The 15590-nt window shown below is 40.2% G+C and overlaps 4 protein-coding genes across 20 annotated transcripts; 2 read left to right on the forward strand and 2 right to left on the reverse strand.

Annotated features, from left to right (window-relative positions):
• Window positions 1-1413: 1413 nt before the first annotated feature.
• On the reverse strand, window positions 1414-3494 carry LOC147935198 (uncharacterized). Its single transcript, XM_087474829.1, has one exon. It carries the CDS (start codon window positions 3359-3361, stop codon window positions 1601-1603), a length of 1761 nt encoding a protein of 586 aa, XP_087330955.1. The 5' UTR covers window positions 3362-3494; the 3' UTR covers window positions 1414-1600.
• Window positions 3495-4438: 944 nt separating this feature from the next.
• On the forward strand, window positions 4439-5702 carry LOC147935199 (transcription factor GTE12-like). Its single transcript, XM_087474842.1, has one exon. The coding sequence runs from the start codon at window positions 4686-4688 to the stop codon at window positions 5421-5423; it is 738 nt and encodes a 245-aa protein (XP_087330968.1). The 5' UTR covers window positions 4439-4685; the 3' UTR covers window positions 5424-5702.
• Window positions 5703-5718: 16 nt separating this feature from the next.
• On the reverse strand, window positions 5719-10200 carry LOC104725487 (exocyst complex component EXO84B-like). Its single transcript, XM_010444157.3, has 7 exons — window positions 9804-10200; window positions 8988-9085; window positions 7752-8772; window positions 6844-7359; window positions 6436-6624; window positions 6205-6341; window positions 5719-6118 (listed from the first exon to the last, which is right to left on the reverse strand). Exons 1-7 carry the CDS (start codon window positions 9942-9944, stop codon window positions 5962-5964), a joined length of 2259 nt encoding a protein of 752 aa, XP_010442459.2. The 5' UTR covers window positions 9945-10200; the 3' UTR covers window positions 5719-5961.
• On the forward strand, window positions 10083-14640 carry LOC104725485 (CLP protease regulatory subunit CLPX2, mitochondrial). Of its 17 annotated transcripts, none has more exons than XM_010444154.2 (15): window positions 10083-11015; window positions 11111-11172; window positions 11260-11360; window positions 11467-11546; window positions 11760-11810; window positions 12097-12171; window positions 12252-12329; window positions 12706-12768; window positions 12901-12971; window positions 13072-13171; window positions 13304-13408; window positions 13678-13740; window positions 13834-13956; window positions 14072-14224; window positions 14321-14640. In XM_010444154.2, exons 1-15 carry the CDS (start codon window positions 10371-10373, stop codon window positions 14363-14365), a joined length of 1815 nt encoding a protein of 604 aa, XP_010442456.2. In that variant the 5' UTR covers window positions 10083-10370; the 3' UTR covers window positions 14366-14640. The 17 variants fall into 17 exon arrangements, 13 of the variants coding, with proteins under 13 accessions (XP_010442456.2, XP_087330959.1, XP_087330957.1 ...); XR_015572210.1 differs by having other exon boundaries at window positions 10371-11015; window positions 11764-11810; window positions 12706-12774; window positions 14315-14640; XR_015572209.1 differs by having other exon boundaries at window positions 10371-11015; window positions 11764-11810; window positions 12706-12774.
• Window positions 14641-15590: the final 950 nt, after the last annotated feature.

The raw sequence follows: 15590 nt of genomic DNA on the forward strand, positions 1-15590 counted from the left end.
ATGGTAAAATGGTGCGAAGTCGCTGGCACAAAACCTTAGATATAACTTTATAACCAACATTACATAGGCTAATGGGCTGTAACACTGTCATCCTCGTCGGCTTATCCACCTTTGGAATAAGGCATATATTTGTCACATTTAACCTTTCATCAAAATCCCCATTCCACATGAAAGAATTGACCAATAAAACTAGATCAGATTTAACCGTAGTCTAGGCTTTCTAGTAAAAGAGGGCAGTCATACCATCTGGTCCCGGAGCCTTATCTGGATGCATCATGAAAAGCGCTTGTTTGACCTCCTGCTCGGTAACCTCGCGGGTCAAAAAATCGTTTGTCTCTGAAGTAATAGACGAGGGAACCTCGTCTAACATTTCCTGAAGATCCGAGGGATCCGACGAGGTAAATAACTCTTGAAAATAAGATATCGCAATATTTTGAATACCACTCTCCTCCGTCGTCCAAACTCCATGCTGATCATGGAGGCCAACAATATGATTCCGAGCCCTTCGCTGCTTCGTTTGAGCATGGAAGTAGCCGGTATTATGATCCCCGAGTTTCATCCACTGACTTCTGCTTTTCTGATACCAATACACTTCCTCATCCATATACGCCTCCCGCAACCGCCAAGTGAGTTCTGCAAGTTCATTAACCGTAGTAGCATCGTTTTCCTGTGCAGCCGCTAATTAAGATTTTAAGTCCTCAATTGTCTCCCGCCCGTAAGGTAATTGTGCCTTCCGCCAGCGAGAGATCGCCCTCCGACATGTGGTAATTTTATCCATTAACGTGGGAGCGTCGGTTGAGTTTGCATCCCAACCTTCAGCAACTGCACCATAGAAACCCTCCTTATCCAGCCACCGTCTATCAAATCGAAAACCACTTCGACCCCTATGAACCTTATCCTCAATAACTGCGACTAGGGGCTTATGATCCGATGCAATCATCATTAAATATTCTGTAAAAGAATCTTTAAACATACCATGTCATTCTTCATTCGCTAGAGCCCGATCTAACCGGCAACGTATTGGCTTCTCATCTCGCCATCCTTGCCAGGAAAGACTATCGCCGAGAGAAGGAAATTCAAGAAGGCCGCAATGTCGAATCATAGTGTTGAAAGGCACAAAAGAAGAAGCGTGGCGCAGTTTTCCACCTCTCTTCTAATGATTGCCTTTCAGCTCATTAAAATCCCCAATTAAAAACCAAGGTAAATCCCTGTTTAAACCAATCCGTGTTAACCTCTCCCAAACCAATTCCCGATTCTTTTGAACCGGATTGCCATAAACAAAAGTGAGATAAATTAATTTCCCTTTGTACACTAATTCCACATCAATAAGTCTGTTGGAGGTAAATAATATAGAAACATTATTAATTTTATTATTATTATTATTATTATTATAAAAAAGGCAAGACCCCACTATAACCAATCGGTTCAACCGTTTTTAAATCAGAATAACCAAAATGTCCAACAAAAGGTTCTAAAACAGAAAAATATTGCCTTGTTTCAGAGAAAAACAAAAATTCTGGCCGATGCTTCCCCCATAAATCCCTGAGATATCCAATAGTCGCTTTATTTCCTAGCCCCTGACAGTTCTAGCTTAAGATCCTCATTTATTGTTCTGTGGTTTAGGTGGCTTGGACCCACCAGCTGCTCCCTTTTCCGTGTCCTGGTTCTTCGGGTTAGGTTCCTCGCCGCCCAGATCATTAGACCTAGGTGCAGGGCGTTTCTTCAGAGTTGCGCGCAAGTAAACATTCAACTTGTTACAAGTTGTACCCTTAAAGGCCAAAGAGGCTTTTTGCTTACGACCCTTATCCACAACCGGATTAGAGGAGGATGATGCTTCAGTAGCGGCCAATGTATCCATAGGGTCCTCCCCTTCATCAGCCAACTCCTCTCCTAAAGTCGCTGAATCCGCACCTGAGCCATCAAAATGAGTAGCCGAACCCTCGCTAGCCAGACCGCCATCCTTCAGGATTGGTGAACCCAAAGTTTCACTGCCCACCGGAGCTACCACCTGGTCGACAAGACCAGCTGTAACTGCCGCACCTACAGGATTATCCTCATGCCCCAAATCCATCCCATCCTCAACCTGTATTGCTGATTCACTATCTTTCACCCCATCCAAATCCTGAGCTACAGGAAAAGCTGGAGCAAACAACATAGATGTCGGTACTGAGCCCCCTGCCTCAGTCTGGCCTTCCGTCGACCCTGCAAAAACCTCACCACCCTGTTCACACCGCAAAGTCGGAGCCTGGTACCCATCCACATCTACACTGGGATCTTGAAAAAGAGGCCGTCGAATCCTCTTTGGTGGTTGGGGACGAACACCAGCCTCCTGAGCCAACAGACTCTGCTCGGTAGGACCCAGAGATTGACCTTGTTCTTGTTTCTCAGTCGGAACCACCACTGAAGCAAGGACATTCGCAGCAACTCGAGCCATATGGCGATTATCATTAACCTGGACATAACTTGGAACACTTTTTGGCTTAGCAAATGGCGCACCAAAGTCCCCACCAGATCGAGTTTTACCTCCCGAAGCATGTCGACCTCTGTTTGTTCGTTGTCGCTCAGTATTGTGAGCCACGCCTGAACCCTCACTCACCTTCTCCTTGCCCTTTTTCCGATCACTTATAACCGCTCCCTTGTAGCTTTGAAATGGCCTGGTCACTTCCTCCTCCATAGGGACGGGAGAAACCTGAGTAGACTTAGCTGATGTCAGCAAAGGACAATGATCCATAGCATGACACATGCTGGAGCATCGTTTGCAATAACCATAGAGCGTCTCAAACCGCAAGGTAACAAAGGTCTCCTCACCATTATAAAACTCTATGACCGTGTCAAAACATAATGGTTTGAAACCATTCACTATAACTCGGACTCGTCCTCCATCGATATCAACTGCTACAACACGACCAAAATCCTCACCGATGCTCCTGAAGGTAGGTTCAGCCCAGAATTGGAACGGAACTCCTATCACTCTGACCCAAAAGGTAATGCCCAAAGGGTAATCCGGGTCTACCGTTGGGCTCCATCGTACCATTGACAGCATCCACCGATCAAAGTGAAACGGTTCCATTTGAAGAACCTCTGTGATATCCTCCTCATTGTCGAAATCAAATTGGAACTTCCCGAGGCCTAAGTCTGCTCCCACAACTTTGCCTTCCAGATGCCAAATCCGAGGAAGCATAAACAGAAGAGACTTCATGTCTTGCAACCGTGGATTCATACATCGACCCACCACTGTCTTAGAGTACCCCTTGATCAAAGTCGAGTTATCAAAGTATGGTATTTTGATCTTCCGCTTGGGAACCAAACCATCAGCCTTCTTCCCCGACCCATTCTTCCCCAGCAGACCACTCTGCGACATGATCACCAGTGACAAGATGGAACCGGAAAAACAGAGAAAGAGAGAAAAATTGTAAGAGAAACCAAGAGAATAAATAGCAAACAAGCTGTGATGAGAACTAAACAAGGAGAAAAGCCCCTTTTATACTTCTCAACTTGCCTAGAACACAGAATCGTGAAAAACCATTGATGACAATCAGTGAAATCCCACTGATTCCGCCAGATCGAGGAAATGATCGATATCACGACCAAATCCCCCAGAGAAATCAACCAACTTTGTATCCATAGACATCAGAATAAATCTGAAACGATCTGATTGAAAAAATCAAAGATCCGCCTTCCACAAATAACCCTTTAGCCAGATCAGCGATATCCGATCCTCCAAACCACAGAGATCTCATCAAGACAAAGATCCAAAAAACCAAAAAGGATAGTGATCCTGATGAAATCTCCCATTTATGTGCCCGCAATCCCAAGTAATGCCCATCCGCCAAAGTCGGGACAAATCCCCATGGCAATCGCGAAACCTCTCCTTCAAAAATACTGAAACCTTTTCTCTCTTTTCCATCACCGAAAGAGCCAAGAAAGAATGAATACCCAGAAACTTCACAATTCCAAAACCAAAAGAACCCAGTAGCAATCGAAACCATTGAGAACCCTAGATCCTTAGATCTGCTGTCGCCCTTGTCATCGTTGTTATAGAGAAATTTTTTTTTCCATGTTTATGAATATTTATCCTTTTTTGTAACCTTTTTCTTTATATATATATATATATATATATATATATTTAAATAATATAATTAAACTAAAAAAAAAAAAAAAAAAAAAACTGCAAAGAAGATTCCTAAATTATTTACACTTACACTACTACGCTCCTCTCCTCATTGAGAAAAGGAAATACAATTAGGGGACTAAACTAAACGTAATTATAATAATTAACATGACACTAATCATCCATACTAACTTGATCATTCACAATGGCTATAATTAGTTACTAATCACAATAATTAAAACAAAAAGCCCTAATCCTAATGTGTATATAAGGTAAGTACGGCAGTAACTTCTTTCACTCATAATTTTTTTTGCGTTTTTTGTTTTTTCCATTCGATCACCGCGAAGACATTAACTAGGGTTTGTGTTGTTGTTAGAATGGTTACAGAAACAAAACTGAGGATATACCTTGGCTCTGAAATCAATCCATCGAGGAAGAAGCGTAAAGCAGAAGAGCAGCGTGATGATGATGATCAGGGAAATACGAAGAAGAAGCAAAAGCTGGATCTGGATGGCGAGTCGTCGTCGTCCATGTATGATCTGTGTCTAAAGGTACTAGAATCGATGAGAGACGAATGATTTGGTTCGCGTTTCGAGGAGCTCGTCATGAAAAACCTGATTACTTCTCTGTTATATCGAAGCCAATGGACTTCGTCACGATCAAGTCCAAACTCGCCAAGAATCTCTACGTCAATATCGCTGAAGAGTTTCCCAAAGATGTTCGATTGGTCTATGAGAATGCGATTCGTTATTATCCTCCTGCGAATCCGCTTCACAAGAACGCTAAAAAGCTTATTAGAGTTTTCGAGGTCAGATGGGAACCGGTGATTAAGAAGAAAGCTTGTGAGAGCTTTTACTTGGGCCAAAAGGTTTCATCTCTTTCGAAAAATCCAACAGTACTGAAAGAGGATAAGCCTGATGAGACTGATGAGACCAAATTCGATCCGAAGGCTCTTCGTGCGGCAGCAATCAGGATTCGATTTGCAGATACTATCGCGAAAGCCAGATATAGAAAGGAGCTCATTGACAAGAGTGGCAGTAGTAACAAGGCTGATGTGATGATGGGAATGCTGAGAGCAAAGCAACTTTTAGAAACAAGGCAAAATGAAGAGAAAGCTAGAATTGAAGGTGAGACTAGAGCAGCCAGGTTGAAAGTGCTATGCAGGGAACGGCTTGCACTAGAGGAGTTGGCAGAGGAAGCCAAATTCAATGTTGTAAATAACTTGGAAACAGAGAAGGACATGGTCAAACTCTGTGGTGGATCCTATCTGGCAAGAACTCGGAGGCTTGAAGAGCTTGGTCTGCTTTTATGATTTGAGGATTATTGGCCTGAACTTGAAGAGATTAAGGAGGAAGGAGAGATCTAGCTAGCTAGTAGAGACGATCTAGTCGAGAGAGACTCACTCCTGCAGTCTCGTGTAATTACTTATAGATTCAGCAGTCAGCTATTATTATTGGCTTGATTTTATTGTAACAGTATTTTATTTTGCTTTTATTTTCGTTGGTTTAAGTACGTAAAACTTGTATGACATGGCAGGAATGGGATAGAGAACTTTTACATCAATAAACGATATATAGTTCAGTTCCTTCAATATAAGTTCCCTATTGTTTCGATTGTAACGATTTTATTTGTTTCCTATATTGAGTTTGGGTAGAAATTGGTACATAGAGAGAGACGACCAATAAAAGAAAACAATCATATCATCTCAAACACATTTACACACATCCAAAATCATATCATCAACAATTGGAGACTCTACAAAAAAAAAGGGCTTATGGAAGCAAAGCTGATACGAGAAGATCAAAAGTTATTAAACACCCACTACTTTACAAATGTAAGATGGGTTTGGTTCAATAGCTGCCATGAGATCTCGCTGATGAAACAGACTGAGCTGACACCGACGCAGTCGGACTGTTGACTTCTCCATTGTTGCCTTTTGTCTTACCACTCAATCTTTCCATGGCATCCACACATATATCGTTGAACCAATCGTCTTCTGGTAGCTCACTGCACGTCATATACAACCACATTTAATCATTTATGCTTCCCAAAAAGGCTAAAAACATCGCAACATACCCCCGAAACCGACATACCTATATGGATCCATCCCTGTTGCAGTGAAAGCTGCTAAGGCTTTAGATATTATCTCATTAGTACCCCTATGCAAATTCCTCGAGAGGTAGCGACCTTGGGATGCAAAGCATACGACAAACTTCATGTCCAAATATAGCTGTAACAGATGCAGGTCGTCAGCAAAAGTACATAACAATTTCAATGCTCGCAGAATATACTACTTACGTAGAAGCAAGAATGAGATTACTAACCTGCCGTAGGCCAAGAGGTCCCAAAGGCCTAGGACCTTCCTCAATGTCATCCCAAAAGCTCTGGTCTCCAGAAAGCCATAAGATCACAGTCTCTGTTAAACGCATCAACAAAGATGTGGCAAATCTTTCTCTTCCCACAAACATATCTGCTGCTAGACTTGCCATCCTGTTCAGTTTGGCAAAAAGTTCCTGTTTTCCAGCGATGCAACACCCAGAGTATAAGAATATTAAGCTAAAAATGACAAAGCAAAAAATTCATTTTCTTGAAGCGATAAGATACACCATAACAAAACATGGATTCAACTCGAAAACACTGAATCAGCCAATAAGAGCTCGCAAGTGACTACACATCTGGGTACAGTACATTATAAACGCAAGCTGCACTGATGGAAATGAAACAACAACTACCTGGAATATCAGAGATGGAAACCAGTCCACATCCTCGCCAATTCCATCTATGTTTATGTACATATCTGCAGAGAGATGGCTATCTCCTTCCTCGGTAAAAATGAGATCCAAGGCATGCTGGCGACAAAACGCATCTTTTAACTTGTCAACAGTACTAAGTAAACGCCTCTTCCATTCTCGTTGTTCAGGATTACGATTTTGTCTGTCCGAAGGTCTCCTTGGGTCGTCTGTCCTGTGACCAGTCTGATCAAGAGACAGTTTCATGGCAGCACGTGGGAGTAATTCATCCGCTAGCAATGATGCATTTGCGAGTAATGCAAGTTGATTTGCCTCGGTCTCAGCCATTTGGACAATCTTGTTACACGAACCTTCAAAATTTGCCTCTTCTTCTTCTATCGAACCAGGAAGTGCTCTTATCAGCACATCTACATATGAGTTGAACACCCGAAACAGACCTTCTAGCGCTTTACTTCCCAATTGCATACTTAGGAGAGGTCCTACATCCTCAAAGAAGTCCTGCAACAAAATACCAATATCAAAAAGGATCTACTTGAAAAATCTATCTAAAATTCATGTCAACCCATTACGGAATTGTTTGCCAATCAGAGAAGCTAGAGTTTACGAATATTTTTTTCAATGGGAATGTGAGTGCAATTTGTCACTCCAGTGCAAGTTCTAATCAATCATCACCCATGATTTTGTCGCTGATACATAAACTCATATAATAAGCAATTTTCATGGGATACTACTGGCATATCTGAGAGTGACACAGCAGATGTCTAAAAAGTGAAAATAATTCATTTGTCTAGCATGTTTGCAGCTTTGCATTTCCTAAGAACTTTATTTTCTACAACACAACTTTAAAAAAAAATGCTTTTCGGAGAAAATTGTTTGTTAAGATTGCCTACCTGGACCATGAGATTAAAGCGGTGAGCACTGGAAGTAAGCTTATTCTGAAATGCTGTACTAGCATGACGACTACCAGCAGGAGGATATGTCAGCACCCAATCATCCGCAGCAGCCATAGCTGCAGTGTTTTCTTCAATTCGCTTAAGATTTGCCTCCAATGCCTGTTCCACGATAGGCTTAAAGTGCTTTAGAAGCACTGGGCAGAGGGATAAACCACGCGCTTCCAACAAGGAACAATGCCCAAGGGCTATCTGTGCACATTCTGCGGCAGCTCTTAGCCCTCCCGCTGCTGCAGAAGAAGCTAATGCATGCCTTTTAACAAGAAGGGAAAAGGCCTCTGTCTGCTTGGTAGCCCATGTCACGAGCTCAGAACTATATGCTGGCTCTTTCCCAAAGATTCCCAACGAGTCACTAGAAGCTTGAGAGATAGCTGAGAACACAAGCTGAGAAAGTGCAGCAGTGTACGCCCCTCCATATGAGGTGCTAGATGGACGAAGACTTTGCATGTTGTATTGATATCTCTGGAAATGGGCATCAAGAAGCACGGTATGGGCTCGAGGACCATCCCCAAGCCTTTTAAGAGCTGCTATTGCTGACCGAAGTTCCCCGCCTCTAGTTGAAGGTTGACAAGCAGCTTTGGCAAGTTGGTCAGCCAATTTTTGCTTGCGTTCAGAAATAGCAAACTGAAGAGATGAAAGCACAGAAGGGCCCAAAGTTTGCTTTTCGTTTGCTTGAGATACCAAAATTTCTCCCTCATCAAAAGCTGCTAGAGCTTCGTCTACCCTTCTTTCAGCTAATAAAGCATCAAGGTGGTCAGGAAATTCCGCAGCCCATTTCTCCAGATCAGAGAGGTCGTTGTCCTCAAAATTCAATAGACTATTTGCAAGAGATTCATCAGAAACTTTATCATCGTCAATCTTAACTCCATCTGCTAAGCCATGAATTAAAGTGGCCTGAGTGGAGAGAAGATTTCTGATAGATGATAGCTCCCCCTCCAGATCTGATATCTCTTTTGATGTGCTGCACAGAACAGAATTTTAATGCTCAAATTAACAAACTGCTAAGGAAAAACAATAAGGTATTGCCATGAAAAAGAAGTCATATGCCAAAATGCACATGCACATGCACCATAACCCATACGAAATGAAATAAAGTCTGCAAAAGTACAGCTCTCTGATCACGTCATCTTCAAAGAAAGTAACCAAGCATTAAAAACAGTCAGGATATCATCTAACCGTATAAAGGCCGGATAATTAGCATAAACACTTCGCCGCATTTCTTCAGCAGAAGCTCTCTTCAAATCCAATAGATAAGAACATAATTGCTTTATATCCTGCAAGAAAAACAGATATATTTTGTTAGCCATCCCAACATAACTGAGAAACAAAAAAGGTTCCAGCTACGTAATCTAAATGTCTAAGTAAACCAAATAAAAAATAACTCATTTAGTAGTAAACAAGACAAGGCCTAAACCAAATTTCCCCTCATATCTGTCACACACCATCACACAAAGGGAATAAACAGACGAGACACCCTTTATGCGCTATACACTGATCAAATTGTTTAATATCTGAAACAGTAAACGAACACAGCAGATTCTGTCTTTGATACAAGACATAGTCATGCATTCGTGTGAATTCACATGAGGTACACGTTCTGGTAATAAACTGAGCATCATTTGAAAATGTAAAATAAACTAGCTAACTAGACTAATCAGTATCTCTTAAGAGCTGCACAAACGGCCTTCAAATTCCCAACAGATCATAAGTACATGCATACAATACAAAAGAGTATATAACATTATTGATCATCATCTTCTCGAGCTATAACACAATCCGCTACCTAATAATATCCATTTTACTAATACGGTTCCCAACAGCTATAACCAACATTGCAACAAAAACAAGAAAACTGCAACATAATCCCAAATCTACAATAAGTCCGCATAGACTCTAACCTAGAAAAAAAAACTCACTATTGAATCAACGAGAATAATAATAAAAAAAAAAAAAAAAAACGAAATGATTAAATCAAAAAGAGGAGAAGAAAACCTTCTCGTTGATAGAACATTTGGATTGCACATAAGCATCAGCATCGAACTTATCAGACTTGAACAGACTCAAGCCTTCCTCGACTCTCACACCATTTTCCTTCGTCGGTGTAGCTTTTGATCTGGCCGTCTTCGCCGCCATCGTTATTACCCTCCGCTGTCTTCTCAGAGAAGAAAACCTAAAACTCTCACAGATCAGCAAGCAATCCCAGTGATGGCGTAATTAAAAAAAAAAAACAGATCTGAGGAAGCGGCGCGTCGGAGGGAGCAGAGGATTTGATAAAAGATAGAGAGATAGTGGCTGGCGGTGGGTAGAAGAAGATGATCGAGTTGGCAACCAGAGCGATTTAGCCAACGACGGCTTTTTCGTCTGCTTAACACATTTTAGGATTTTCTCTGTTGTTGATAAATTAATTAAAAATAATAAATAAAAAACTCTGCTCTGTGACTAATTAAACCGACGTCGTTTTACATTGCCGGAAACAAAAAAAAATAGTGAGAGGAATATGAATCTGAGCAAAAACCCCAGTGGAGAAGTTGAATCATTCATCGAGACACAGAGAGAGAGATGTTTTGTAGCTTATCCATTTCCAGATTTGTCTCGAGGAAGACAATAACATCATCATCATCATCTCTTCTCTCTCGCAATTTCAGATTCCTTCTCTCCTTCGATTCACTCCCTCACATCCCTCTTCTACGCCCTTCTTCCAACACCTTAATCCCTTCCTCACCCTTCTCTCGCCGTATTTGGGACTCTTGCAGCGGTGGCAGCGGCGGAGATGATTATGACCATATCAGGAGTGACGTCAATTGCCCTCGTTGCTCTGCTCAGATGCACGTCATCTTCTCGAATCGTCCGTTGTCTCTCACAGCTAGAGAACCAGGGATCTATCAAGCTGTTAATTACTGTTCTCAATGCAGAACCGCTTTTTACTTCAGACCATTCAAGCTCTCTCCTTTGCAAGGGAGCTTTATTGAACTAGGGAAGGTTAAAGGGACTGATGATGATCATGGTGATGATGGTGATGATGATCAGAAATCTTTCCCTAGGAATTGGAAAATTCAAGGTCTTAGAAGCGATGGAAATGGTGAGGAGGATGAGGATGATGATGATGGAACTAAAGAGAAGCAATCTGTGATTAAGCTTCCAACGCCTAAGGAAATTTGTCAAGGGCTTGATGAGTTTGTCATTGGCCAAGAAAAGGCTAAGAAGGTTTGTGTTCGGTTCGGTTAGGGCTTCTTGTTTCTTGTTTACAAATCTTTCCTTTTCTTGATTCTTTTTTACATATCTTTCTTTTATTTCTGCAGGTGCTTTCTGTAGCTGTTTATAATCATTACAAACGAATATATCATGCTTCTCGGAAGAAAGAGTTTGTTTTCCATACTCTTTATCATTCTGATACATTATATGGGTTACAACAAAGCTCCATCCTTTTAGTCGTGTATTTGAATTCCAGGTCTGCTTCAGAGTCAGGTAACCTTGATATAGAGGATGATAGTATCGATCATGTGGAGTTGGATAAGAGCAATGTGTTGTTGCTTGGCCCTACTGGTTCAGGTGCAAATTGTTGCTTGCCATAATGTTTATAAAAGAGTATTTAGAGCTATAGTGTACTATGATAATGATTTTGGCCTTTATGCGTCTTGCTTGATTATAAGAACAGGAAAGACCTTACTGGCAAAAACTTTAGCGCGTATTGTCAATGTGCCATTCGCAATTGCTGATGCGACTTCACTAACTCAGGCAAGTTATATCACTGATCCCTTTTTAAGATTTGGATAATCGAAGATGATAACTAGTTAGTTACCATGAACATTAGTATGTTATACATCAGGGGAGCCTTATCCCTCATTTGAAAAGATGTTTTGAATGATGAAGTGATATTTTTCTGGCTTTTTAGAGGAATCCTCACACAAGTATTTCTCTTAGCATAACTAAACTACTCATCTTGTCCAGGCAGGTTATGTTGGTGAAGATGTGGAATCAATATTGTACAAACTATATGTGGTATGGCTTGCTATCACTTTATATTCTGTCTCTGAAAGCTCTATATCTTCTTTTGGAATAAAATAATCTTAACAACTGTTTATTGGATAGTTTCTCGCTGACTACTTCGGAAATTTTAAATGTACTTTGTTCCATTCTGTATAAAAGTTCGGAAATTTAGTATCGCCTCATCACTTTCTTCTTGATCCACTACTTTAGAATCCGGAATATCTTGTTGTTTGCAGTATTCATGTTAATTTTTTTTTCTTAGATGCTAATTAGCAACCTCTTTACTTTGTTACTGTAGGAAGCTAGGTGCAATGTAGAAGAAGCTCAGAGGGGAATTGTGTACATTGATGAAGTTGATAAGATGACTATGAAGGTCTGAGTTTTCTTCACTCTTTACTTTTGATTTTGAATTGGCTGATACTCAATACGTACCAACCTATTTTTGTCTGTCAGTCCCAAAGCTCAAATGGTGGTAGAGATGTCTCTGGAGAAGGTGTCCAACAGTCATTGCTAAAATTGCTGGAAGGAACTGTAAGCTTTTCCTACTTCAAATCTTGTATTTTTCCAAACTGATGTAGATATAAATTGTTGACAGAAACAATTAGGAATACTCTGTGCCTTGATAATACTCCCTCCGTTTCAAAATATAGGATGTTTTAACTAAAGCACGCAGATTAAGAGGCCTTTACTTTTAACAAGTTCAACCAATCAGAAACAATACTGCATAATATAAAATACTAAATTAATCTAAAAGTTGCATAGAAACTTGAAAACACCCTATATTATGAAACAAAAAACTTTTCTAAAACATCTTATATTTTGAAACGGAGGGAGTATTATCTAATCGGAGTAAACAATATATTGAGCGAATCACATCATAACATTTGTTCAAAAACTAAATTTGCAGGTAGTCAGTGTCCCGATTCCCGAGAAAGGATTACGGAGAGATCCTCGAGGAGATAGCATTCAGGTAAATGTGAGAAAAGACTCCTGCTTCAAGCTTTCTTTTGTGCATTTGACATTGCACTTTTATGCCACAGTCGGGCAAAATACTCCGGTTCTTGAAAAAGCTGAACCTTTTGGTGGAAAATTAAATATGCAGATGGATACAAAAGACATCCTTTTTATTTGTGGTGGAGCATTTATTGATCTGGAGAAAACTGTTTCTGAAAGGTAATATTTCTCTTGTTTATAAATTCAGCAAAGTTTTCAGTGTTATCTTTGTCGCTGTGTACAATAGGGCTTGAATGCCATATATTTATCTCTTGACCAGGCAACATGATGCCTCTATTGGTTTTGGTGCTTCCGTTCGTACAAATATGAATACTTCTGGGCTCAGTAGTGCTGCAGTAACATCCTCCTTGTTGGAATCTGTAAGAAATACATTCTTATATGGCTCATCAGATTGTATGCTACTCTTTCATGTATATATGATTGTCAAATTGACATAACTTGTTCATTTTCTGATAAAAGAGCATGTATAAGTATTGTTAATTTGGTTGTAGTTACAAAGTGAAGATCTTGTTGCTTATGGTCTCATTCCTGAGTTCGTTGGAAGGTTACCCATCTTAGTGAGCTTATCTGCATTAAATGAAGATCAGCTTGTACAGGTAACTTTTCTGCTTGTTTTGCTAGTCGTTACTGTACTTACGGAATGGTTTTCAAACATCGCTTCTCATATAATTTTCCATAGGGTGCAAATAAGGAAAAGATATAAAGTTTTGTATAGAACTCTCTTATTATTGTATATTTTTGTCCCACTCCAGTAAGTGGGTGATGTATGAGATTGCATCTGGAGTTTCTTTTAACACTCTTTCCTTTCAGGCAGCTTTCTCTGTTACAAGTTATAACTTTTTCTGGTTCCTTAATCCTTATGCAGGTTCTCACAGAGCCTAAGAGTGCATTGGGTAAACAGTACAAGAAATTGTTTCGCATGAACAATGTAACTCTTTTCACCTCTCAAAGTTTACTATACATATGCGTATGCCTCTTCCCTCTGCTATAACCCCTCGTGGCTGTGTGGATTATGCTTTAGGTCCAACTGCACTTTACCGAAGGCGCAACAAGGCTAATCGCGAGAAAGGCTATGTCGAAGAACACTGGTGCACGAGGATTACGGTCTATACTGGAAAGTATCCTCACCGAAGCAATGTATGAGGTATGAGGAATGCATCCTTATTGTCTTTGATACTTCAGCGTAGATATTCTATTAAAATTCATTGCACGTACTACAAATGCCGTGCTTTTAAATATTAAATTTGAATCGTAAACAGGTACCAGATAGCATGACGGGAGGATCACAGAGTATAAAGGCGGTTCTGGTGGATGAAGAGGCTATTGGTTTAGTTGGAACCCAAGGATGTGGTGCCAAAATTCTTAAAGGAGATGATGTGTCGCAACAATTTGGTGAAGAAACAGAATCAAAGGTAAGTACTGAATAGTGCAACATATCACATATGCTAAGTTGACACACCATATAAGGTGTTTTTTGTGAAAGCTTCACAAATTGTTTGAAGTTATAGGAAAAGAGAAAGGAGGATGAAGCTAAGAGAGCTCTGAGCTTGTAGCCGAGCTGATGAAATATGAGAGGTGTGAGTATTGTTAGATATATAGTGCATGAATGATCTCAGTCGGCAAAGCTTAGTAGTTTCAGTGTTCAGATTCATTAACAAAGAGATAAAAGAGTAAAACAGTATAAGCGGAGAGCACTCTCAATTGTGCTAGTTGGATAAGTTGTGAATAATATGTGTGAACCTGTGAGGAAGGCACTCTATATTGTACGAGCTTAGATGAATTGTAAGAACTAAGATGCTATTATACAGTATCTATTTTGTTACTTCTATACCAGTGGCCATAGGAACACTTTCTTAAGTTCCATTACGACGAGACTAACCAAGCCAAAAGTGATATACAAGATTATGGATTTATATGAGATGATTATAATCCATTTATTGGAACGACATCCTATTTCCCCCTCGGAACTATCATATCGTACCAGATTCACCCCGATCTTTGACCTCTTTCTATATCTCCCACAAACTTAAGTGCTCTATCGATTTCTACCTGAATTCATAGTTCTATTGATATTTCCCCATCAATATGGGGTTAGACGGTTTTAAAGCTAAACCCGGTATAAACCCACAGAAAACCGGTATGAAACCAATTTATAACCCGACCCATCATGTTCTTCATTTCCAAATCAAAAATTCCCAAATTCATTTTGTAAAAACCCTAAATGGCTAAACCAGAAGAACAAATTTTGAACCGTTTTGAGCAAAGAACAACAAAATTGTTTGAGAGAGTAAAATGCATTGTATTCTTCATGAAGAGCTCTTGAATCTGAAAACACATAAACGATTTCTGGATTTTTTTTCTTCTGGAACGAGTGCATTATCTCTCTACAAACGGATCAAAGACAATCACATAGATTTATGTTCATGAGTGGAGCTTGGCCAACCCCGACCCCATCATTATCATCATCATCTCATTACCCACTTTCACCTCCCTAAATTATTCACTCAAGAACAACAACAACCCCTTGGATCTCTCGATACATCTGCAAATTAAAAAAAAAACTGAGAATTGATCATTTGAGTCACTTAAAAATCTAGTCTTTTGGATCTGGGTTTAACACTAAGACTCATCATTTCATATGGGAAACAGCAGCGGAGGACGTCGTCGGTGGTGAAACCATACGTCGGCTGCTCCTCCTCCTCCTCCTTCATGTTTGATGCAACCGTCTCCGGAAAGTAGATTTCACTTTCTCTGTTTCGTTGATTTCGTGATCGATTT

Source organism: Camelina sativa, chromosome 11 (genome assembly GCF_030686135.1).
Source record: "Camelina sativa cultivar CO46 ecotype springtype chromosome 11, ASM3068613v1".
NCBI classification, from domain to species: Eukaryota; Viridiplantae; Streptophyta; class Magnoliopsida; order Brassicales; family Brassicaceae; genus Camelina; species Camelina sativa.